Raw genomic sequence first — 17614 nt, forward strand, 5'->3', positions numbered from 1 at the left:
CTAGGAGCTCATTCCAAACGCTCTGATACCTCCCTTGAGCAGTAAACATATTTTCCTTCTCAGTGTTAGACATACATTACTGAAGAATACAATGCCTGTATTGCCAGCCATTAACAAAAGTTATGTTTGATTGGCTAACAACTGTGCATTCATGCTCCTCCAGAGGAATGCCAAGTGTGTGGGTGTGATAGAGACCCATTCTCCTAGACTAGATTGCCAAATGTATTCAGTGATGCGTTTGATTCAAAACAAGGAAATGAATATGCCCAGGGAAAGCATTCGACATATTGAATGTTATACTTCAAAGTATATGAAAAAAAAACCAGAAGAGCCCGAAGAACCTGAGTATTGGATGAAGAGAACAGTGGAGATTTATTCTGTTCATTTGTGTATTTGTCCCTTTTTAAACATCTGGTTTTGTCAAAATCAGAAATGTAATGCAATTGTAGTGCTTGGCTAAATAATAGCTACAAATTCCTGGCCATCTAGGATATTAATCTGTGCTGTATTTTGAAAATATAATCCTACCAAAATACTACTAGTAAATCAAACTTAAAACCCATTAAATAAATAGTTTTTTAAAAGTTTATTTATGGTCTATCTACAATGAAATGGAGAAGGGTTTTAATACATTATATTAGCTCATTTTCGCAGAGTATCCTATAAAAATATAATCCTTGGGAAGTTTCAAAAGAACTGGAAAAGTTGTATTAAGAAAATAGAATGAAGTATCCCAGAGTTAGCCTGCTTGTGAGGGAAGTCATAATAGAAAAATAATTTTCCTTTTAATATTTTGTGCCCAGGTGGAAGATACTTTTCTAGAACCCTCTGTGATTCACAACAGAGAACCAAAACCAATGTTATTGGTTTAAAAAGCAGAAAGTTTTGTCTCTTCACTGGTGAAAAATAATTCAAATCATTTTGATTTACTTTATGGTGAAATAAAAGGAAATACACTGAAAGTAATACACCATTTAATTTATTTCTCTTAATTCAATCCCAGCAATCAAAATAGGTATGGGAGTATTTCCTGCCAAGGGCTTTTCTTTAAATTGAATCTTGTTCAGAAAATACTCAAAACAAAAGCATGCACACTGCCGATCTGCAAAATTAACACTGATCACAGGAGGTTTTTCTACTTAGCAAACAGTTATTTAATATCCACTTGACCTGGTTTACTTGGTTCAACCAAAGATATTAAGGATTACCATGGGATAAATACATTTTGTTCAGTTTTTTCACTCAATACAATACCTGGAAGCATCTCCAGTTGTTTATCAATTGAGAGTCCACATCCCTTTGGAGATGTTCTTTTCCTTTCTTTGGTATCCGCCTTTCAGAACTCACACAAGACAGTGTACATACCTCTATTTTAACATTCGTTACATGTGTTATAGCTCCAGTTCACTGCTCCTGTTGGCTATGCGCTTAGAGAAGGCAGGAATGCTATTTCATATTCATTTTTTCAGTACATAACACTTAGTCAAGTGCCTGGCACACACAGGTGGTCAATAAACATTTGTTGAATAAAGTGATTAATTAAAAACCTCTAAAAAGTTGTGAAAACAATACATCGTCTACAAAATGCAAGATGTTATTATTGATGACTGATGTATTAATTTAACATTAGAATGAGAAGAATGAGTGGAAATTTAGCTTCCCCTCTCCACTTATGCTCATAAATATATTATGAAACAATATTTATTTATTTATTTATATTTATTTATTTATCTTATTTTTTGAGATGGTGTTTCACTCTGTCACCCAGGTTAGAGTGCAGTGGTGCAATCTCAGCTCACTACAACCTCTGCCTCCCACGTTCAAGTGATTCTCCTGCCTCAGCCTCCTGGGTAGCACAGACTACAGGTGCATGCCACCATGCCCGCTAATTTTTGTATTTTTAGTAGAGACAGGGTTTCAACATGTTGGCCATGCTGGTCTTGAACTCCTGACCTCAAATGATCTGTCCACCTCAGCCTCCCAAAGTGTTGGGATAACAGGCATGAGCCACCGCACCGGGCCTGAAACAATATTTAAATAAGAATAAAGACTTGACTGGAGAAGGAGATTGGAGATCCTTCACAGGATTCTTGACTGTGTGAGTGCAGGTGATACTACCTCAATGTAGGTATTCTTACCTAAGGATGGTTGAGCTCTGGTAGATAACCAGGCACTTGGCTGGCAGTAAGAAACCAAATATCCTTGAATTATTGTTTATAGTCCAGCTTTCTTCCCTAGTTAAATAAAGAACATTTCATGAAGAAAGAAGGAGGGTTCACATGAAGTAGTTACAAAGCCCTTCCCAATGGAAGACTGTTTTTCCCATAATACACATGCCTGTGACTCTTATTTATGGAGTCCAACTTTTCTAGGGCCTAAACTCTTTCTTAGATGTAAATAAGTCAGCTTTCAAATTTTCATTAGGGCAGGAGAGGTGACTGGCTCTTTCCCAGTTCCATCTAGGACTACCCACCTCATATTCAAGAGTTTTGTTTTGAAACATCGTCTGGCTTTAAAGTTGTATACATGTGAAATTCCCCTTCATACATACACACCCCAGTAAAACAAATTAAATAAAAGGTACACAACGGGGAATAAAATCCTAGAATAGGTGTCAATGACATGGTTGTTTTCCAGAATGATTCTACCAACATGTCCTCCTAGGGATTTTCTTCTCTTTATCCGAGTTGAATCGGTGCTGGGGCTGCGTATCGATTTTCTTCTCATGAAGTCTTCTGAGTTTAGAGAGAGGGAAGTCTGGTCCATGTCAATCTCGCTGTCATGGTAACAACCATCGAAGGCCATGGCTTGAACTACATCAATATTGTACATCCTAGAAATCTGTCAAAAAAAATTTTTTTTAAGTAGGTCTTGAATATGGTTTTACAAATAGGAATTACAGTAAATAATGTTAATAAAGTTAAATATGATTTATCAGAACAGCAATATAAGCCAATTGGATTTGTTTTTCAACTTATTTTTCCTCTTTGTAGAAAATATAGCAGTATCCTCAGTCACTGTGTATATATTTTTTGGTCCAAAACTAAAACCATGTCGTCGGTGATCCATTTATGCTTGGGGATGGGATAAGGAAAGATTTTAGCTGCTCCATTCAAATGCAAATTAGCCGGGCCTTCCCATTTTTGCTTAAGAGCACCTATAAATGATCCTAACATAGCCCAATTAAACAACACAGAATTGGTTTATTTTTCTGAAGGGACAAATTATCAATGCTTTCTGGCTCCAGTGCCTGATTGAATCAAAACTAAAATTTTCTTTAAGGTTTCACTCTGAGGAAGATAGCAGTTCTCACTAGTTTAGAGCCGTGTCTACAAAGCAGCTGTTACTAATTGCTCTTGGAGAAAACAAAATCACTTCTTGATTCATAGGGAAGTTCAAAAATGAACAAATAGAGAGAGGCTACTACTGGGTGAAATTATTCAGAATTCAAATTGGAGGCTGTAGAATAAATTCTGCCAAAACATGTATTTGATTTATAGTGATTTAAAAATCTAATATTTTTCAAAAGACATGAAGACTCTTTTGTGCAGTCAGTGAACTAATTAAGGACCCATACTTGAGTTATGTTGTCCCTTTTTTTAACTTTTAAATTAAAATTTATTATTTTTTTTTGTATCGAGACAGGGTCTCGCTCTATCATCGAGGCTCGAGTGCAGTGGTGTGATTATAGCTCACTGCAGGCTTGACCTCCTGGGCTCAAGTGATCATTTCCATCTCAGTCTCCTGAGGAGATGGGACTATAGACACACATCACTATACTAGGCTAATTTTCTTTTTACTCATTCTCTTTTATTTAACTTTAAGCAGGGCTTGATCAGAAAGAAGAGCTCAGAGGAGTGAGGCAACACCAACACCAGGGCATACGATTCATCCAAGGCTCCCCCGACACCAGTTCCAGCCCAGATGGGGCTTGAAGTGGCTTGGAGTGCCCTGCCATACTGGGGCAATGGAAAGCATGAAAGCCAAACCTTAGGACCCGAAAAGTAATATGTCTGCAAAGGCACCATCACTGTTGGGCACCCCCTGCAGACGTACACATAATAGATACATCCCCAGAGATAGTATTTTATTTTATTTTTAGTAGAGACGAGGTCCTGTTATGTTGCTGAAGCTGGTCTTCAACTCCTGAGCTTAGGCAATCCTTCTGCCTTGGCCTCTGAAAGTGCTGGGATTACAGGCATGAGCTACCACACCCAGCCAAGAAAGAAAATAGCTATTTTTCCTCTTTCTGAGCAATGGTCAGCACCAGGGATACGTTTTCCAGACCGGCTGTTCTTCTAGTTCTGAGTATCTCAAATGGAGGAGGTAGGAACATGTTCATGATAATGGTAGTGGTGTGTGGTGGATGGTAATAATGTGAGATGGATGGTGGTGGCAGATGATGGAGGTGGTGGTAGTGGTGGTGGAATGGTGGGGAAGGAATGGTGGATGGTGGAATGGTGGTGGATGGATGGAAGGGAATGGTGGTGGAGCAGGAATGGCATCTGGTGGAAGGAATGGTGGATGGCCGTGGCATGGTGACGGCGGATCATAACGGACGACGGCGATGGTGGCAGAGGGTGAACGGCGGCGAAATGCGGACGCAGAAGTGGCGGATTTGCGGTGGCGGCGTGATGGTGGCAGTGGCGGCGGAACTCAGCGGTGAAGACGCAGTGACCATGGTCGGCGGTGCTGAAGAGGCGAGCAAACGGCGGTGACATGGCGGCGGTGGTGGCGGTGATAAGTAAGATTTGCGGTGGACGGTCGACGAGCACTGGCGGATCGCCATGACGCAGACGATTTGCGCCGATCAACGGTGGCGGCGATGAGGATCGCAACGGCGGTCGATCACGACGGCGGTATCGGCGACGTCGAGGCGGGATCTATGGCGGCACTGCGGATCGGTGGCGGATCTGGTGGTGAACAGTGGTTGATGATGGTGTTGGGTGGTGGGGATGGTGGTGGTGGATATGGGGGATGGTGTGGTAGCAGGTGGTAAGTGGTGGTTGGTAATAAGTTGTGGTCAGTGGGTGAGCAGGTGGTGTGTGGTGGTGTTGGATGGTGGTTGGGGTAGACGGTGGTAGTGGGTGGTAAGTGATGGGTGGTGAGCAGTGGTGGTGGTGGGTGGTGGGTGGTGGTGTTGGTGGATGGTGGTAGAGGGTGAATGGTGCTGGGTGGTGGATGATGGTGGTGGGTGGTGGATGGTAGTGGTAATGGTGGTAGGGGAGTGATGAAAACAAGTTTTGCCTGATTTGTTTTCATAGAGAGGAACTCCATTGCGAGGCCTAACACTCCAGCCCTTTCTCATCGTCCCTTAGTCACTCTACTGTAGTGGTCTGGGAGAAGACACTGGCATGTTTGGCTCAGTCCCTTTAGAGTCCTCCATTTGGTGTCTGCATTGGTGTCCAGGTCTCTTCTCTGAAATGAAGTGAAAAGATACTGTCCTTCCAGGGATAGGCCTGAACATTGTTTTGCCAGTGACCAAGACAGTGAGTACATTTAAGCTAGTGATGAACTATTAGTGAGCCCTCCTGCTCACAGATCTAAGCAACATTCTCCAAACTGCTTGACATTGTTATATCCATATATCTGGCTCCCACAACTGGCTCCCTAATACTGGCTTCCAAATCCATATGTATAGAGAGGTGTCATCTATTAGCCCCCAAACCCACAGACGTTTCTTCTACCCAGCCCCTCCCATTGCATCCTATTTCTTCCAAGGGATCTCATCTCACTGGATTTGTTCCCACTCTTCCTAGTAATACTCTTATTCCGTCAGGGCAGGTGTTCTGGGCACCACTCACAATAAGAACTTCCATTTGTATAGCATGTTATTTGCAAAGGTTTTAGGCCCTTTTATTATATCACTTGATCATCACAACAGCCCTGTGAAGTAAATGGGGAAGAAATGACACCATTGTGTAAGCACAGAAGGGGTTTAGGAGACTTAACCTGGAACACAAAGCTGGGATGTGGTGGATTTGGTTTGCCATCAAGACTTCCTCTTCTTTTTTTTTTCTTTTTTGAGACAGCGTCTTCCTCTGTCACCCAGGCTGGAGTGCAGTGGTGCAATCACAGCTCACTGCAACCTCGGCCTCCCAGGTTCAAACAATTCTCCTGCCTGAGCCTCCTGAGTAGCTGGGATTACAGGTGCCCACCACACGCCCGGCTAATTTTTGTATTTTTAGTAGACATGGGGTTTCATATGTTGGCCAGGCTGGTCTGGAATTCCTGACCTTAAGAAATCCACCTGCCTTGGCCTCTCAAAGTGCTGGCGTGAGCCACTGCACCTGGCCTGCCATCTCTTCTTCTGACTTCAATCATTTCTTCATTTTGTCCCACTAAGACACGAATGGCAAATAGGACATTCCTTTGAGATAATTGCATTTATTTGAGATAATTGAGGATGCTCAGAATGGTGGTTTCCAGGTCCTGAGGGTTGGGGAATATGGGAAGTTGCTCTTTGATGGGTATAGAGTTTCAGTCGTGCGAGACGAAAGAGCTCTGGAGATTGGTTGCACCACAATGTGAATATACTTAACACTACTGAACTGCACACTTAAAAAATCAATTCAGATTGGAAAATCTAAGTTATAGTGATTTTACAATTAAAAATTGAAAAATAATTTTTAAAATGGAGGATGCTTATTACCTGGAAAGAAGTTCTGCATAGTGGTACACAAAAAGATGGTGTATAATATCAACAAGTATAAAACAATCAGGCAGTGTGAACATATGTTGTGTGGCAGGTGGGGGCAGGGAGTTGTAGATATTTTTGAGTCAAAGGACTAGATGGAGGTGAGCCAACAGTACTTCAGTGCCTATTTCTTGTGTTAGCCACTCCCCGTATAAAAACAAAATAAAACACGAAGAAAATTCTTTCCCTCCTTACACATTTTTCCTGTCGCCTTTCACTTCACAGACTATCCAAATCATTGCTATCCAGTATGGGTAACAGACCAATAGCATCAGCATCACCTAGAGCTTATTAGCAATTCAGAGTCTCAGGTCCCACCCCAGACCTCCTGAATTAGAGTTTAACAAGGACACAGGTGATGCCTACGCACCACTGCCGCATACTGCTCTAACAGCTCCTGGTTTCCTTACACCTGCATAGCACTTACTGCGGGTATGTATGTGACAGGCAAACATAGTCACATGCTGCTAGCAAAGAAATGAAAGCATCTGCAAGAAAACAAAATCAGCTATTTTTAGAGCTTTGACTCAAAGGATGTAAAATCAAAGGATGAAGTGAGCATTCCATATCTGAATTGCAACTGCAGTTCTGTTGGCTGAGAATCTGTTGGCAAATCACTTCATTTCACTAGAATTCTGCTTCTTCATTTATAAAATAGAGATGATAATCTCTGCGAGATCTATACCGGGGGTTGACATGAAAGTTCGGTGTGAGAAGAGGATATAAAAACACTCTGAAAGTATGAGATGCTCTCAGAAGTAGAAAAAATATTAAATAATGTTTGGGTGTGTATAAAAGCTCATGTAAAAAAAACCTTAAACCAATGTGAATAGATTTCATTGAAGTTATGGGTATACGTGTATAGCTATTCTCTATATAGGATGTGTATGTATACATATATACTATATGCACATATATATGTGTGTGTATGTGTGTTTATTCTCTTAAGTGTAGACTAGAAACGAATGACTCTTATCAGTTAAGTTTCTGAAGTACAATATCTTATGTAAGTTCTTGTAAAAGCAGGAAACTGGTGCCCAAATCCTCTGTGAAATGAAGCGGGTAGAGAGCAATCTATCTGCATTTATTAAACAATGTCACAAAAAACATGGATAACATTGAGAGCCCAGAAGGCACCTCATTTCTAGGATACTGTCGGGGGAAGAACCTCCCTTTATGCTCTACCACTCTCCCGAGTGACAAGAAGAGAAAAGTAAATGCTGGCTCTCGGTGGAGAGAAACATATCATTTATTGGTTGACAGTGCACACACAGCCTTTGAAGTCAAGGAGACCCAGAAGCAAAGCCCGATTCCTCTTCAGCTGCGTGACCTTGGCCAAGTTACCACCCAGCTGCATTTATTTCACCTCTGTGAAATGAGGGCAATAAAATACTGACCTTACTATGAGAGTTAACTGACACAATATGTTAGATGGTTCGTATGATGCCAATATATAATAAACCCCCATTATGTGTTAGCTATTATTATTATCATGATCATCCACTTGAAAGAATGTGGTTTGTATGTCAACCCCTTTTATTCAAAGGGTACAGTTAGGAGAAAGGAGCATATTGAAAGAAATTCTGCACACACAAAACCTCCTGGTGAAGGTGAGTGAGGATGAGAAAACAGCCAGCACAGAGCAGAGAGTAAGGTTCAATGGTAAATTGTCACCATACTGTCAACTTGCCTCTTGACAAGCATATGGACTTAACACAAAGGCTTACAACACTGTCAAGAGAGCGTAACAGATAAGGATAGTCTTTTCCACATTCCCCAAGGGATCTGATAGTCAAAGCAAGGCTGTACCTTCCCTGTCTTCTTGAATTGTTTCCGCTCTTCCACTGTGGTGAGGTAGTTCACAGCTGCGTACTCAATGACTGACAGGAACACAAAGAAGGAGCTGACCCACAGGTACACATCCACAGCCTTGAGGTAGGACACCTGGGGCATGGAGGCGCTCACGGCAGTGATGATCGTGGACATGGTCAGCACTGTGGTGATTCCTGCCATTGGAGAATAGTGAGAAGCTCAGTGATATAGACATTCATTTCCAGGATCTGGTGCTGAATCACACCAGGGGATGCATTTCTAGAACAATATCAACCTGGTGATCCAAGAGGACGGAAGGTGTATGCATGTTGACCAAGTACATATCTTGAGCCTAAACAAACACTCTTATTGGATTTTTCTTTCTGTCTCTTTTTCTTGCCCTCACCCTATTGTCCAGAAGGTTTGCTTTACTCCATTTAAGCCTTCACAGAAATCAGAGTCTGACATTTCTGTTTTCCACCCTCAGAGGGGCCTCTTCTAAGCAGGCCAGAAAGGTAAACATGTATTCAATTAAAAAAAAATTCTAAAATCATTTCCTCTAACCTTTCCCATTCTTTCACAATTTTTACTGTTCATAACCTGTCTTTATGTCTACCTTTAATATTTCATGCTTCCCTTTCCTTCTATTCCCTTTTCCCTTTCTGCTACTTTCCCTCTTCCCTTTCCTTTTTTCCCCTATTCCTTTTACTTCTTTGTTCTCTGGCATGATCATCAGAGGTAAGAAGATCAAGGTTCTGGGGAAAATGGAGAAAGAAGTGACTCTGAGATTTCCTTAATAAAATGCTGGCCATGGGGAGGGCCATTCAATATCTACACTAATTTCTCAGAGGGATATTGCGAGAGTACCGCCTGGAGAGAAAGCATACTATTGTAAATATTTGAAATGTACACTGGCTGGCATGGTTTTATTTCTTAATTTCCCACCAGGGAGGTGCAAATGGAATCCTTAATGATGTTTGTAAGTTGTGAGGACATTGTAATGTCAACAGACAGAGTCCCAAACAGCAGGTAGAGCACTGTGATTTACTCCTAAATGTACAGCCACAGCACGTGGACTGCTTTCACCAACACCTTTCTATCTTTTCGGTAATAATTCAGTTAGGCTCTCATCTGAGACAGTCCCATATCAAACACAATGGCAATTCTATAGAGCCATTCTATTTCAAATACGGTTTTTAGTTTGTATGATCAAGATCAACACAACTTGGCAATTTGACAGTACCATGGGAGGACTTGGAATCTCACCTTCACACTAATTTGAACTCCAGAATAAGAAACCTAAATGCTATTGTAGCTCTTAACATTGAACACAGGCCACTGTCTCATCAAGTCCCAGGTTTCCCCCAACAATGGTATTATCAACAATCTGCATATCAGAGGGTTCTGTCTGTATTCTCCGACTCTGAAACATACTGGCTACATAAACATGAAGCAAAGAATGAACATGAAGCATGGAATTTTATTAAGCATGGAATTTTTATTAACATTACAGATATAGCTGAAGACAAGATTATTAAATAAAACCTACTTACTTTTATCAAATATTTGCCTACCACACATCTAGGTAAATAATTAGCCACACATAGCAGAAACGAAACAGGAGCCGAGAGTGCCTAAGGGATTACCCCATATTTTGTCAGAGCAGAATGCAAATTCTGTTCAGAGTGCAGAATTATGCCAAGAGGCACAAAGAAGGCACTGTGCCTTTACTGCACCATACTGACATTTTCAGTATGCCAATGTCTTACTCTCTTCAACATTTCACTGGTAGGAAGTGAAGGAATCATGAACTAATATTCCCACTTAGGTGCTAACCTCATTAGTTCAAACTTTTTGTTTGTTTGTTTGTTTGTTTTGTTTTTTGAGATGGAGTTTTGCTCTTGTCCCCCAGGCTGGCGAGCAGTGGCACGATCTCGGCTCACCGCAACCTCTGTCTCCTGCGTTCAAGTGATTCTCCTGCCTCAGCCTCCTGAGTAGCTGGGATTACAGGCATGCACCACCACCCTGGCTTATTTTGTATTTTTAGTAGAAAGGGGGTTTCTCCATGTTGATTAGGCTGGTCTCAAACTCAAACCTCAGGTGATCTGCCCGCTTTGGCCTCCCAAAGTGCTGGGATTACAGGCGTCAGCCACTGTGCCCAGCTAAAAAATTTTTAATGTCTTCTTTTATTGTTTTTTTAAGATACAAATGATAGAACTTATTATTTTCTCAATGTGCAGTAATATGGAGCTTAGTGGACAAAATAAGGATTTTGAACAAACACACAAATGTGTATGCCTGATTGGTCTCATCATGTACTTGAAATTGATAACTACTGGGCAAATAAAAAGGAATTGCACTATCTATATTTGCCAGAAAGCAATAAACTATTAATCATTTTCTTTAAAGGGTGCTTAATCCAACTAATTTACAATAGCCTTATTTAGTTTAAAACCAGCATTCTAGATTTTCCTTCTTTAAGATGAATAAAAAAAAAAAAAAGAATTAGAGTGGAGAGGAGGGATTGTTGGGTAGGAGGAGTGAATGATGAGCAAACTGAGATGTAAATTCCTAAAGCAATAGAACCTGAAGTCGGGAGTATTATAGCCACATTAAATACACTTATTATGTCTTGAGCCACCCCTCAAAAATACATTAATCTTGACAAATAGTATTCCTTCCAAACCCATTAAAGTTAACATCCCAATAAAGGAGTTTTGAATTATACGAAGCAACCATTTAGTCAAAGGAAGGTCATGTGTTTGGATTAGCAAATCATCTTCCCCGCTACTGATGTTGCTACGCATAATTAGGAAAGTGTTATTAGAAAATATTTAGTCTGACCCTTTGACTCAGTTCCCCTGGGCTCTTGCAGCCTCACCCTATCAACTTTTAAAGACATGCATGGGGACTTAAGAACCCTTTAGTCTGGGGAGAATCATGAATCTGCCAGTTTCATTGGCTATTTTTAGCCATGCATGGTGGAGAGTTTTGTTGATGGGTATGAGAGCAGTAGGGCAGACAGGCATCACTTATGAAACCACTGAGTTTGTTCACCCCCTCACTAACTGTGTTGCAGGTAGTTGTTTTGAAGGGAGGGGGGTGTTTATATTCACCTTCAAGTGAGTAAAAATATTTTTCATATAGGCCTAGGCAGAAAGAAAATATTACATGATATGAAGGAAAGGAAGGGGGCTTGACATTCTAACATTTCTCTATGACCAGAAACTGACAGCCATTTTCTCATGAAGGTGGTGCAAGAGTACAGATAACTGTCATTAGAAATTCTCATAATGGGGGGGGGGAGCAAGATGGCCGAATAGGAACAGCTCCAGTCTCCAACTCCCAGCGCGAGCGACACAGAAGATGATGATTTCTTGCATTTTCAACTGAGGTACTGGGTTTATCTCACCAGTGCCTGACAATCAGTGCTGGTCAGCTGCCAGCCTGACCACAGCAAGAGCTGAAGCAGGGTGAGGCATCACTGCCTGGGAAGTGCAAGGGGGAAGGGGAATCCCTTCCTAGCCAGGGGAACTGAGACACACAACACCTGGAAAAATCGGTGGAACTCCCACCGCAATACTGTGCTCTACCAAGGATCTTAGCAAACAGGCACACCAGGAGACTACATCCCACACCTGGCCGGGAGGGTCCCACGCCCACGGAGCCCTCCCCTGCTAGCACAGCAGTCTGGCATCTCCCAGCAAGGCAGCAGCGCAGGCTGGGGAGGGGCACCCGCCATTGCTGAGGCTGGGCTTAAGTATAAAACAAAGCAGCTGGGAAGCTCCAACTGGGTGGGAGCCTCACAGCAGCTCAAGGAGTCCTGCCTGTCTCTCGTAGACTCCACCTGGGGACAGGGCACAGCCAAACAACAACAACAACAAATGAAAACAAAAGCAGCAGGTGAAACCTCTGCAAAATGCAAACGACTCCCCTGTCTGACAGCTTTGAAGAGAGCAGTGGACTTCCCAACACGGAGGCATTGAGATCTGAGAACGACAGACTGCCTGGCTCATGGGTCCCTGACCCCGAGTAGCCTAACTGGGAGACATCCCCCACTAGGGCAGAGACCTATCACCCCACACCTCACACGGGTGGAGTGCACCCCTGAGAGGAGCTTCCAAAGCAAGAATCAGACAGGCATACTCGCCGTTCAGCAATATTCTATCTTCTGCAGCCTCCTGCTGCTGGGATACCCAGGCAAACAGGGAAATGGAGGGACCTTAAGCACTCAACAGACTCTTACAGCTGAGGGTCCTGAATTGTTAGGAAGGAAAACTAACAAACAGGAAGGACACCCACACCAAAACCCCATCAGTACAAGGTCACCATCATCAAAGACCAGAGGCAGATAAAACCACAAAGATGGGAAAAAGCAGGGCAGAAAAGCTGGAAATTCAAAAATAAGAGCCGCGATCACCCCCGCAAAGGAACGCGAACTCATCGCCAGCAACGGATCAAAGCTAGACGGAGAATGACTTTGACGAGTTGAGAGAAGAAGGCTCCAGTCCATCAAACCTCAGAGCTAAAGGAAGAATTACATAGCCAGTGCAAAGAAACTAAAAAATCTTGGAAAAAGAGTGGAAGAATTGATAACTAGAATAATTAATGCAGAGAAGGCCATAAATGAATGGACAGAGATGAAAACCATGACACGCGTGGAAATAATGACAAATGTACAAGCTTCAGTAACCAACTCCGGACAACTGGAAAAGAGTATCAATGATTGAGGATCAAATGAATGAAATGAAGCAAGAAGAGAAACCTAAAGAAAAAAAGAGAGAAAGAATGAACAAAGCCTGCAAGAAGCATGGGATTTCATGTAAAAAGACCAAATCTACGCCTGATTGGGGTGCCTGAATGTGAGGGGGGAATGGAACCAAGTTGAAAAACACCTTTCAGATATCATCCAGGAGAATTCCCAACCTAGTAGGGCAGGCCAACATTCAAATTCAGGAAATACAGAGAACGCCCACAAAGATACTCCTCGAAGAGCAACTCCAAGACACATAATTGCCAGATTCACCAAAGTTGGAATGAAGGAAAATCTAAGGGCAGCCAGAGAGAAAAAGGTCAAGCTACCCACAAAGGAAGCCTCCATCAGATTACCAGCAGATCTCTCGCAGAAACTCTGCCAGAAGAGAGTGGGTAAATAACATTCAACATTCTTAAAGAAAAAGAATTTTAAACCCAGAATTTACATCCAGCCAAACTAAGTTTCATAAGTGAAGTTGAGAAATAAAATCCTTTACAGATAAGCAAATGCTTAGAGATTTTGTCACCACCAGGCCTGCCTTACAAGAGATAATACCTCGAAGGAAGCACTAAACATGGAAAGGAACAACCGTACCAGCCATTGCAAAACACATGCCAAAATGTGGAGACCATCGAGGCTAGGGAAGAAACTGCATCAACTGCTAACGAGAGCAAAATAACCAAAGTTAATATCATAATGGCAGGACCAACTTCACAATACAACAATATTAACCTTTAAAATGTAAAATGGACTAAATGCTCCAATTAAAAGGACACATGACTGGCAAACTGATAAAGAATCAAGACCCATCAGTCTGCTGCTGTAATTCCCAGGAGACCCATCTCATTGGCTGCACAGACATACATAGGACTCAAAAATAAAGGGATGGAGGGAAGATCTACCTGGCAAATGGAGAACAAAAAAAAATCAGGGTTGCAAATACTAGTCTCCTGATAAACAGACTTTAAAACCATCAAAGATCAAAAGAGACAAAGGCAAGAAGGCCATTACATAATGGTAAAGGGATCAATTCAACAGGAAGAGCAACTATCCTAAATATATATGCACCTAACATGAGCACCTAGATTCATAAAGCAAGTCCTTAGAGGATTCCCATAAAGATACTTAGACTCCCCACATACAATAATGGGAGACTTCAACACCCCACTGTCAACATTAGACAGATCAACTAGATGAAAGTTAACAAGGATATCCAGGAACTGAACTCATCTCTGCAACAAGCAGACCTAATAGACATCTACAGAACTGTCCACCTCAAATCAACAGAATATACATTCTTCTCAGTACCACATCACACTTATTCCAAAATTGACCACATAATTGGAAGTAAAGCACCTCAGCAAATGTACAAGAACAGGTGAAATTATAACAAACTGTCTCTCAGACCACAGTGCAAACCAGAACTCAGGGACTAAGAACTCAACTCAAACCGCCAACTACATGGAAACTGAATAACCTGCTCCTGGAATGACTACTGGGTACATAATGAAATGAAGGCAGAAATAAAGATGTTCTTTGAAACTAATGAGAACAAAGATAACATACCAGAATCTCTGGGACACATTTAAAGCAGTGTGTAGAGGGAACTTTATAGCACTAAATGCCCACAAGAGAAAGCTGAAAGATCTAAAATTGACACTCTAACATCACAATTAAAAGAACTAGAGAAGCAAGAGCAAACGCGATTCAAAAAGCTAAAGCAGAAGGCAAGAAATAACTAAGACTGTGAGCAGAACTGAAGGAGATAGAGATTAGAATAAAAAAAAAAACTCTCCAAAAAATCAATGAATCCAGGAGTTGGTTTTTTGAAAAGATCAACAAAATTGGATAGGATCAAGCTAGCAAGACTAATAAAAGAAGAAAAGAGAGAAGAACCAAATGGATACAATAAAAATGATAAAGGATATCACCACCAACCCCACAGAAATACAAACTACCATCAGAGAATTATAAACACCTCTACTAAATAAACTAGAAAAATCTAGAAGAAATGGATAATTTCCTGACACTACACTCTCCCAAGACTAAAACTAGGAAGAAGCTGAATTCCTGAATAGACCAATAGCAGGTTCTGAAATTGAGGCACAATTTCATTTCAGCCTACCAACGAAAAAAGTCCAGGACCAGATGGATTCACAGCTGAATTCTACCACAGGTACAAGGAGGAGCTGGTACCCATTCTCTGAAACTATTCCAATCAATAGAAAAAAAGAGGGAATCTCCCAACTCCATTTTATGAGGCTAACATCCTGATACCAAAGCCTGGTATAGAGACACATAAAAAGAGAATTTTAGGACCAATAACCCTGATGAACATTGATGCAAAAAATCTCAATAAACTACTGCAAACCAGATCCAGCAGCACATCAAAAAGCTTTATCCACCACGATCAAGTGGGCTTCATCCTTGATGCAAGGCTGGTTCAATATATGCAAATCAATAAATGTAATCCAGCATAAATGTCCAAAGACAAAAACCACATGATTATCTTAATAGATGCAGAAAAGTGCCTTTGACAAAATTCAACAGCCCCTCTTCATGCTAAAACGCCAATAAATTCGTATTGATGGAACATATCTCAAAATAATAAGAGTTATTTACATACCCATAGCCAATATCATACTGAATGGGCAAAAACTGGAAAATTCCCTTTGAAAACTGGCATTGGGAAAGATAGGATGCCCCTCTCTCACACTTATTCAACATAATGTTAAAGTTCTGGCTAGGCAATCAGGCAAGAGAAAGAAATAAAGGGTATTCAAGTTAGAAAAGAAGAAGTCAAATTGTCCCTGTTTGCAGATGACATGATTGCTATTTAGAAAACCCCACTGCCTCAGCCCAAAATCTCCTTGCTGATAAGCAACTTCAGCAAAGTCTCAGGATAAAATTAATGTGCAAAAATCACAAGCATTCTATACACCACAAAGTAACAGACAAACAGAGAGCCAAAATCATGAATGAACTTCCATTCACAATTGCTTCAAAGAGAATGAAATACCTAGGAATCCAACTTACTAGGGATGGTAAAGGACCTCTCAAGGAGAACTACAAACCACCGCTCAGTGAAATCAAAGAGGACATAAACAAATGGAAATAGAACATACCATGCTCATGGATAGGAAGAATCAATATCGCGGAAAAATGGCCATACTGCCTTAAGGTAATTTATAGATTCAATGCCATCCCCATCAAGCTACCAATGAGTTTCTTCACACAGAATTGCAAAAACTGCTTTCTAAAGTTCATATGAACCAAAAAGAGCCTGCATTGCCAAGACAATCCTAAGTCAAAAAGAACAAAGCTGGAGGCATCATGCTACCTGACTTCAAACTATACTCACAAGGCTACAGTAACCAAAACAGCATGGTACTGGTACCAAAACAGAGATATAGACCCTAATGGAACAGAACAGAGTCCTCAGGAAATAATACCACACATCTACAGCCATCTGATCTTTGACAAACCTGATAAAAACAAGAATGGGAAAAGGATTCCCATTTAATAAATGGTAATGGGAAAATTGGCTAGCCATAAGTAGAAAGCTGAAACTGGATCCTTTCCTTATTCCTTATACAAAATTAATTCAAGATGGATTAGAGACTTAAATGTTAGACCTAATACCATGAAAATACTAGAAGAAAACCTAGGTAATAACACATTCAGGACATAGGCATGGGCAAGGACTTCAAGGTTCAAAAACAATAATTCAAAAGCAAATAACAACAAAAAGCCAAAAATTGACAAATGGGATCTCATTAAACTAAAGATCTTCTGCACAGCAGTAAAAAGAAACTACCATCAGAGTGAATAGGCAACTCACAGAATAGGAGAAAAACTCCTGCAATCTACCATCTGACAAAGGGCTGGGCCAATATCAAGAACCTACAAAGAACTCCAAACAAATCTCTATGAAAAACAAACAACCCCATCAAAAGTGGGCAAAGGATATGTGAACAGCAGACAGTTCAAAAAGAAGCATATTCATACAGCCAACAGACATGAAAAAATACCATCACTGGCCATCAGAGAAATGCAAATCAAAACCACAATGAGAAGATACCATCTCACACCAGTTAGAATACAATCATTAAAAAAGTCAGGAAACAACAGGCGCTGGAGGATGTGGAGAAATAGGAACACTTTTACACTGTTGGTGGATTGTAAACTAGTTCAACCATTGGTGAAAACAGTATGGCGATTCCTCAAGCATCTAGAAATTAGAAGTACCCATATGACCTAGCCATCCCATTACTGGGTATATACCCATGGGGGGGGGGGATTGAGGAATCATGGCTGGGTTGATAAAGACAATGAATGGATGGGGTTTG

General features: G+C 41.1%; 1 protein-coding gene across 1 annotated transcript in view; it reads right to left on the minus strand.

Annotated features, from left to right (window-relative positions):
- Positions 1 to 1963: 1963 nt before the first annotated feature.
- Positions 1964 to 17614, minus strand: part of GABRR3 (gamma-aminobutyric acid type A receptor rho3 subunit) — a 60159-nt gene continuing 44508 nt past the window's right edge. Inside the window, exons 9-10 of the mRNA XM_017955066.3 lie at positions 8507 to 8703; positions 1964 to 2841 (exon numbers count right to left, since the gene is read on the minus strand). Coding sequence (XP_017810555.1) covers positions 2542 to 2841; positions 8507 to 8703 — 497 coding nt within the window. The 3' untranslated portion in view covers positions 1964 to 2541. The remainder of the gene's footprint in view (positions 2842 to 8506; positions 8704 to 17614) is intronic.

Source organism: Papio anubis, chromosome 2, assembly GCF_008728515.1.
Source record: "Papio anubis isolate 15944 chromosome 2, Panubis1.0, whole genome shotgun sequence".
NCBI classification, from domain to species: domain Eukaryota; kingdom Metazoa; phylum Chordata; class Mammalia; order Primates; family Cercopithecidae; genus Papio; species Papio anubis.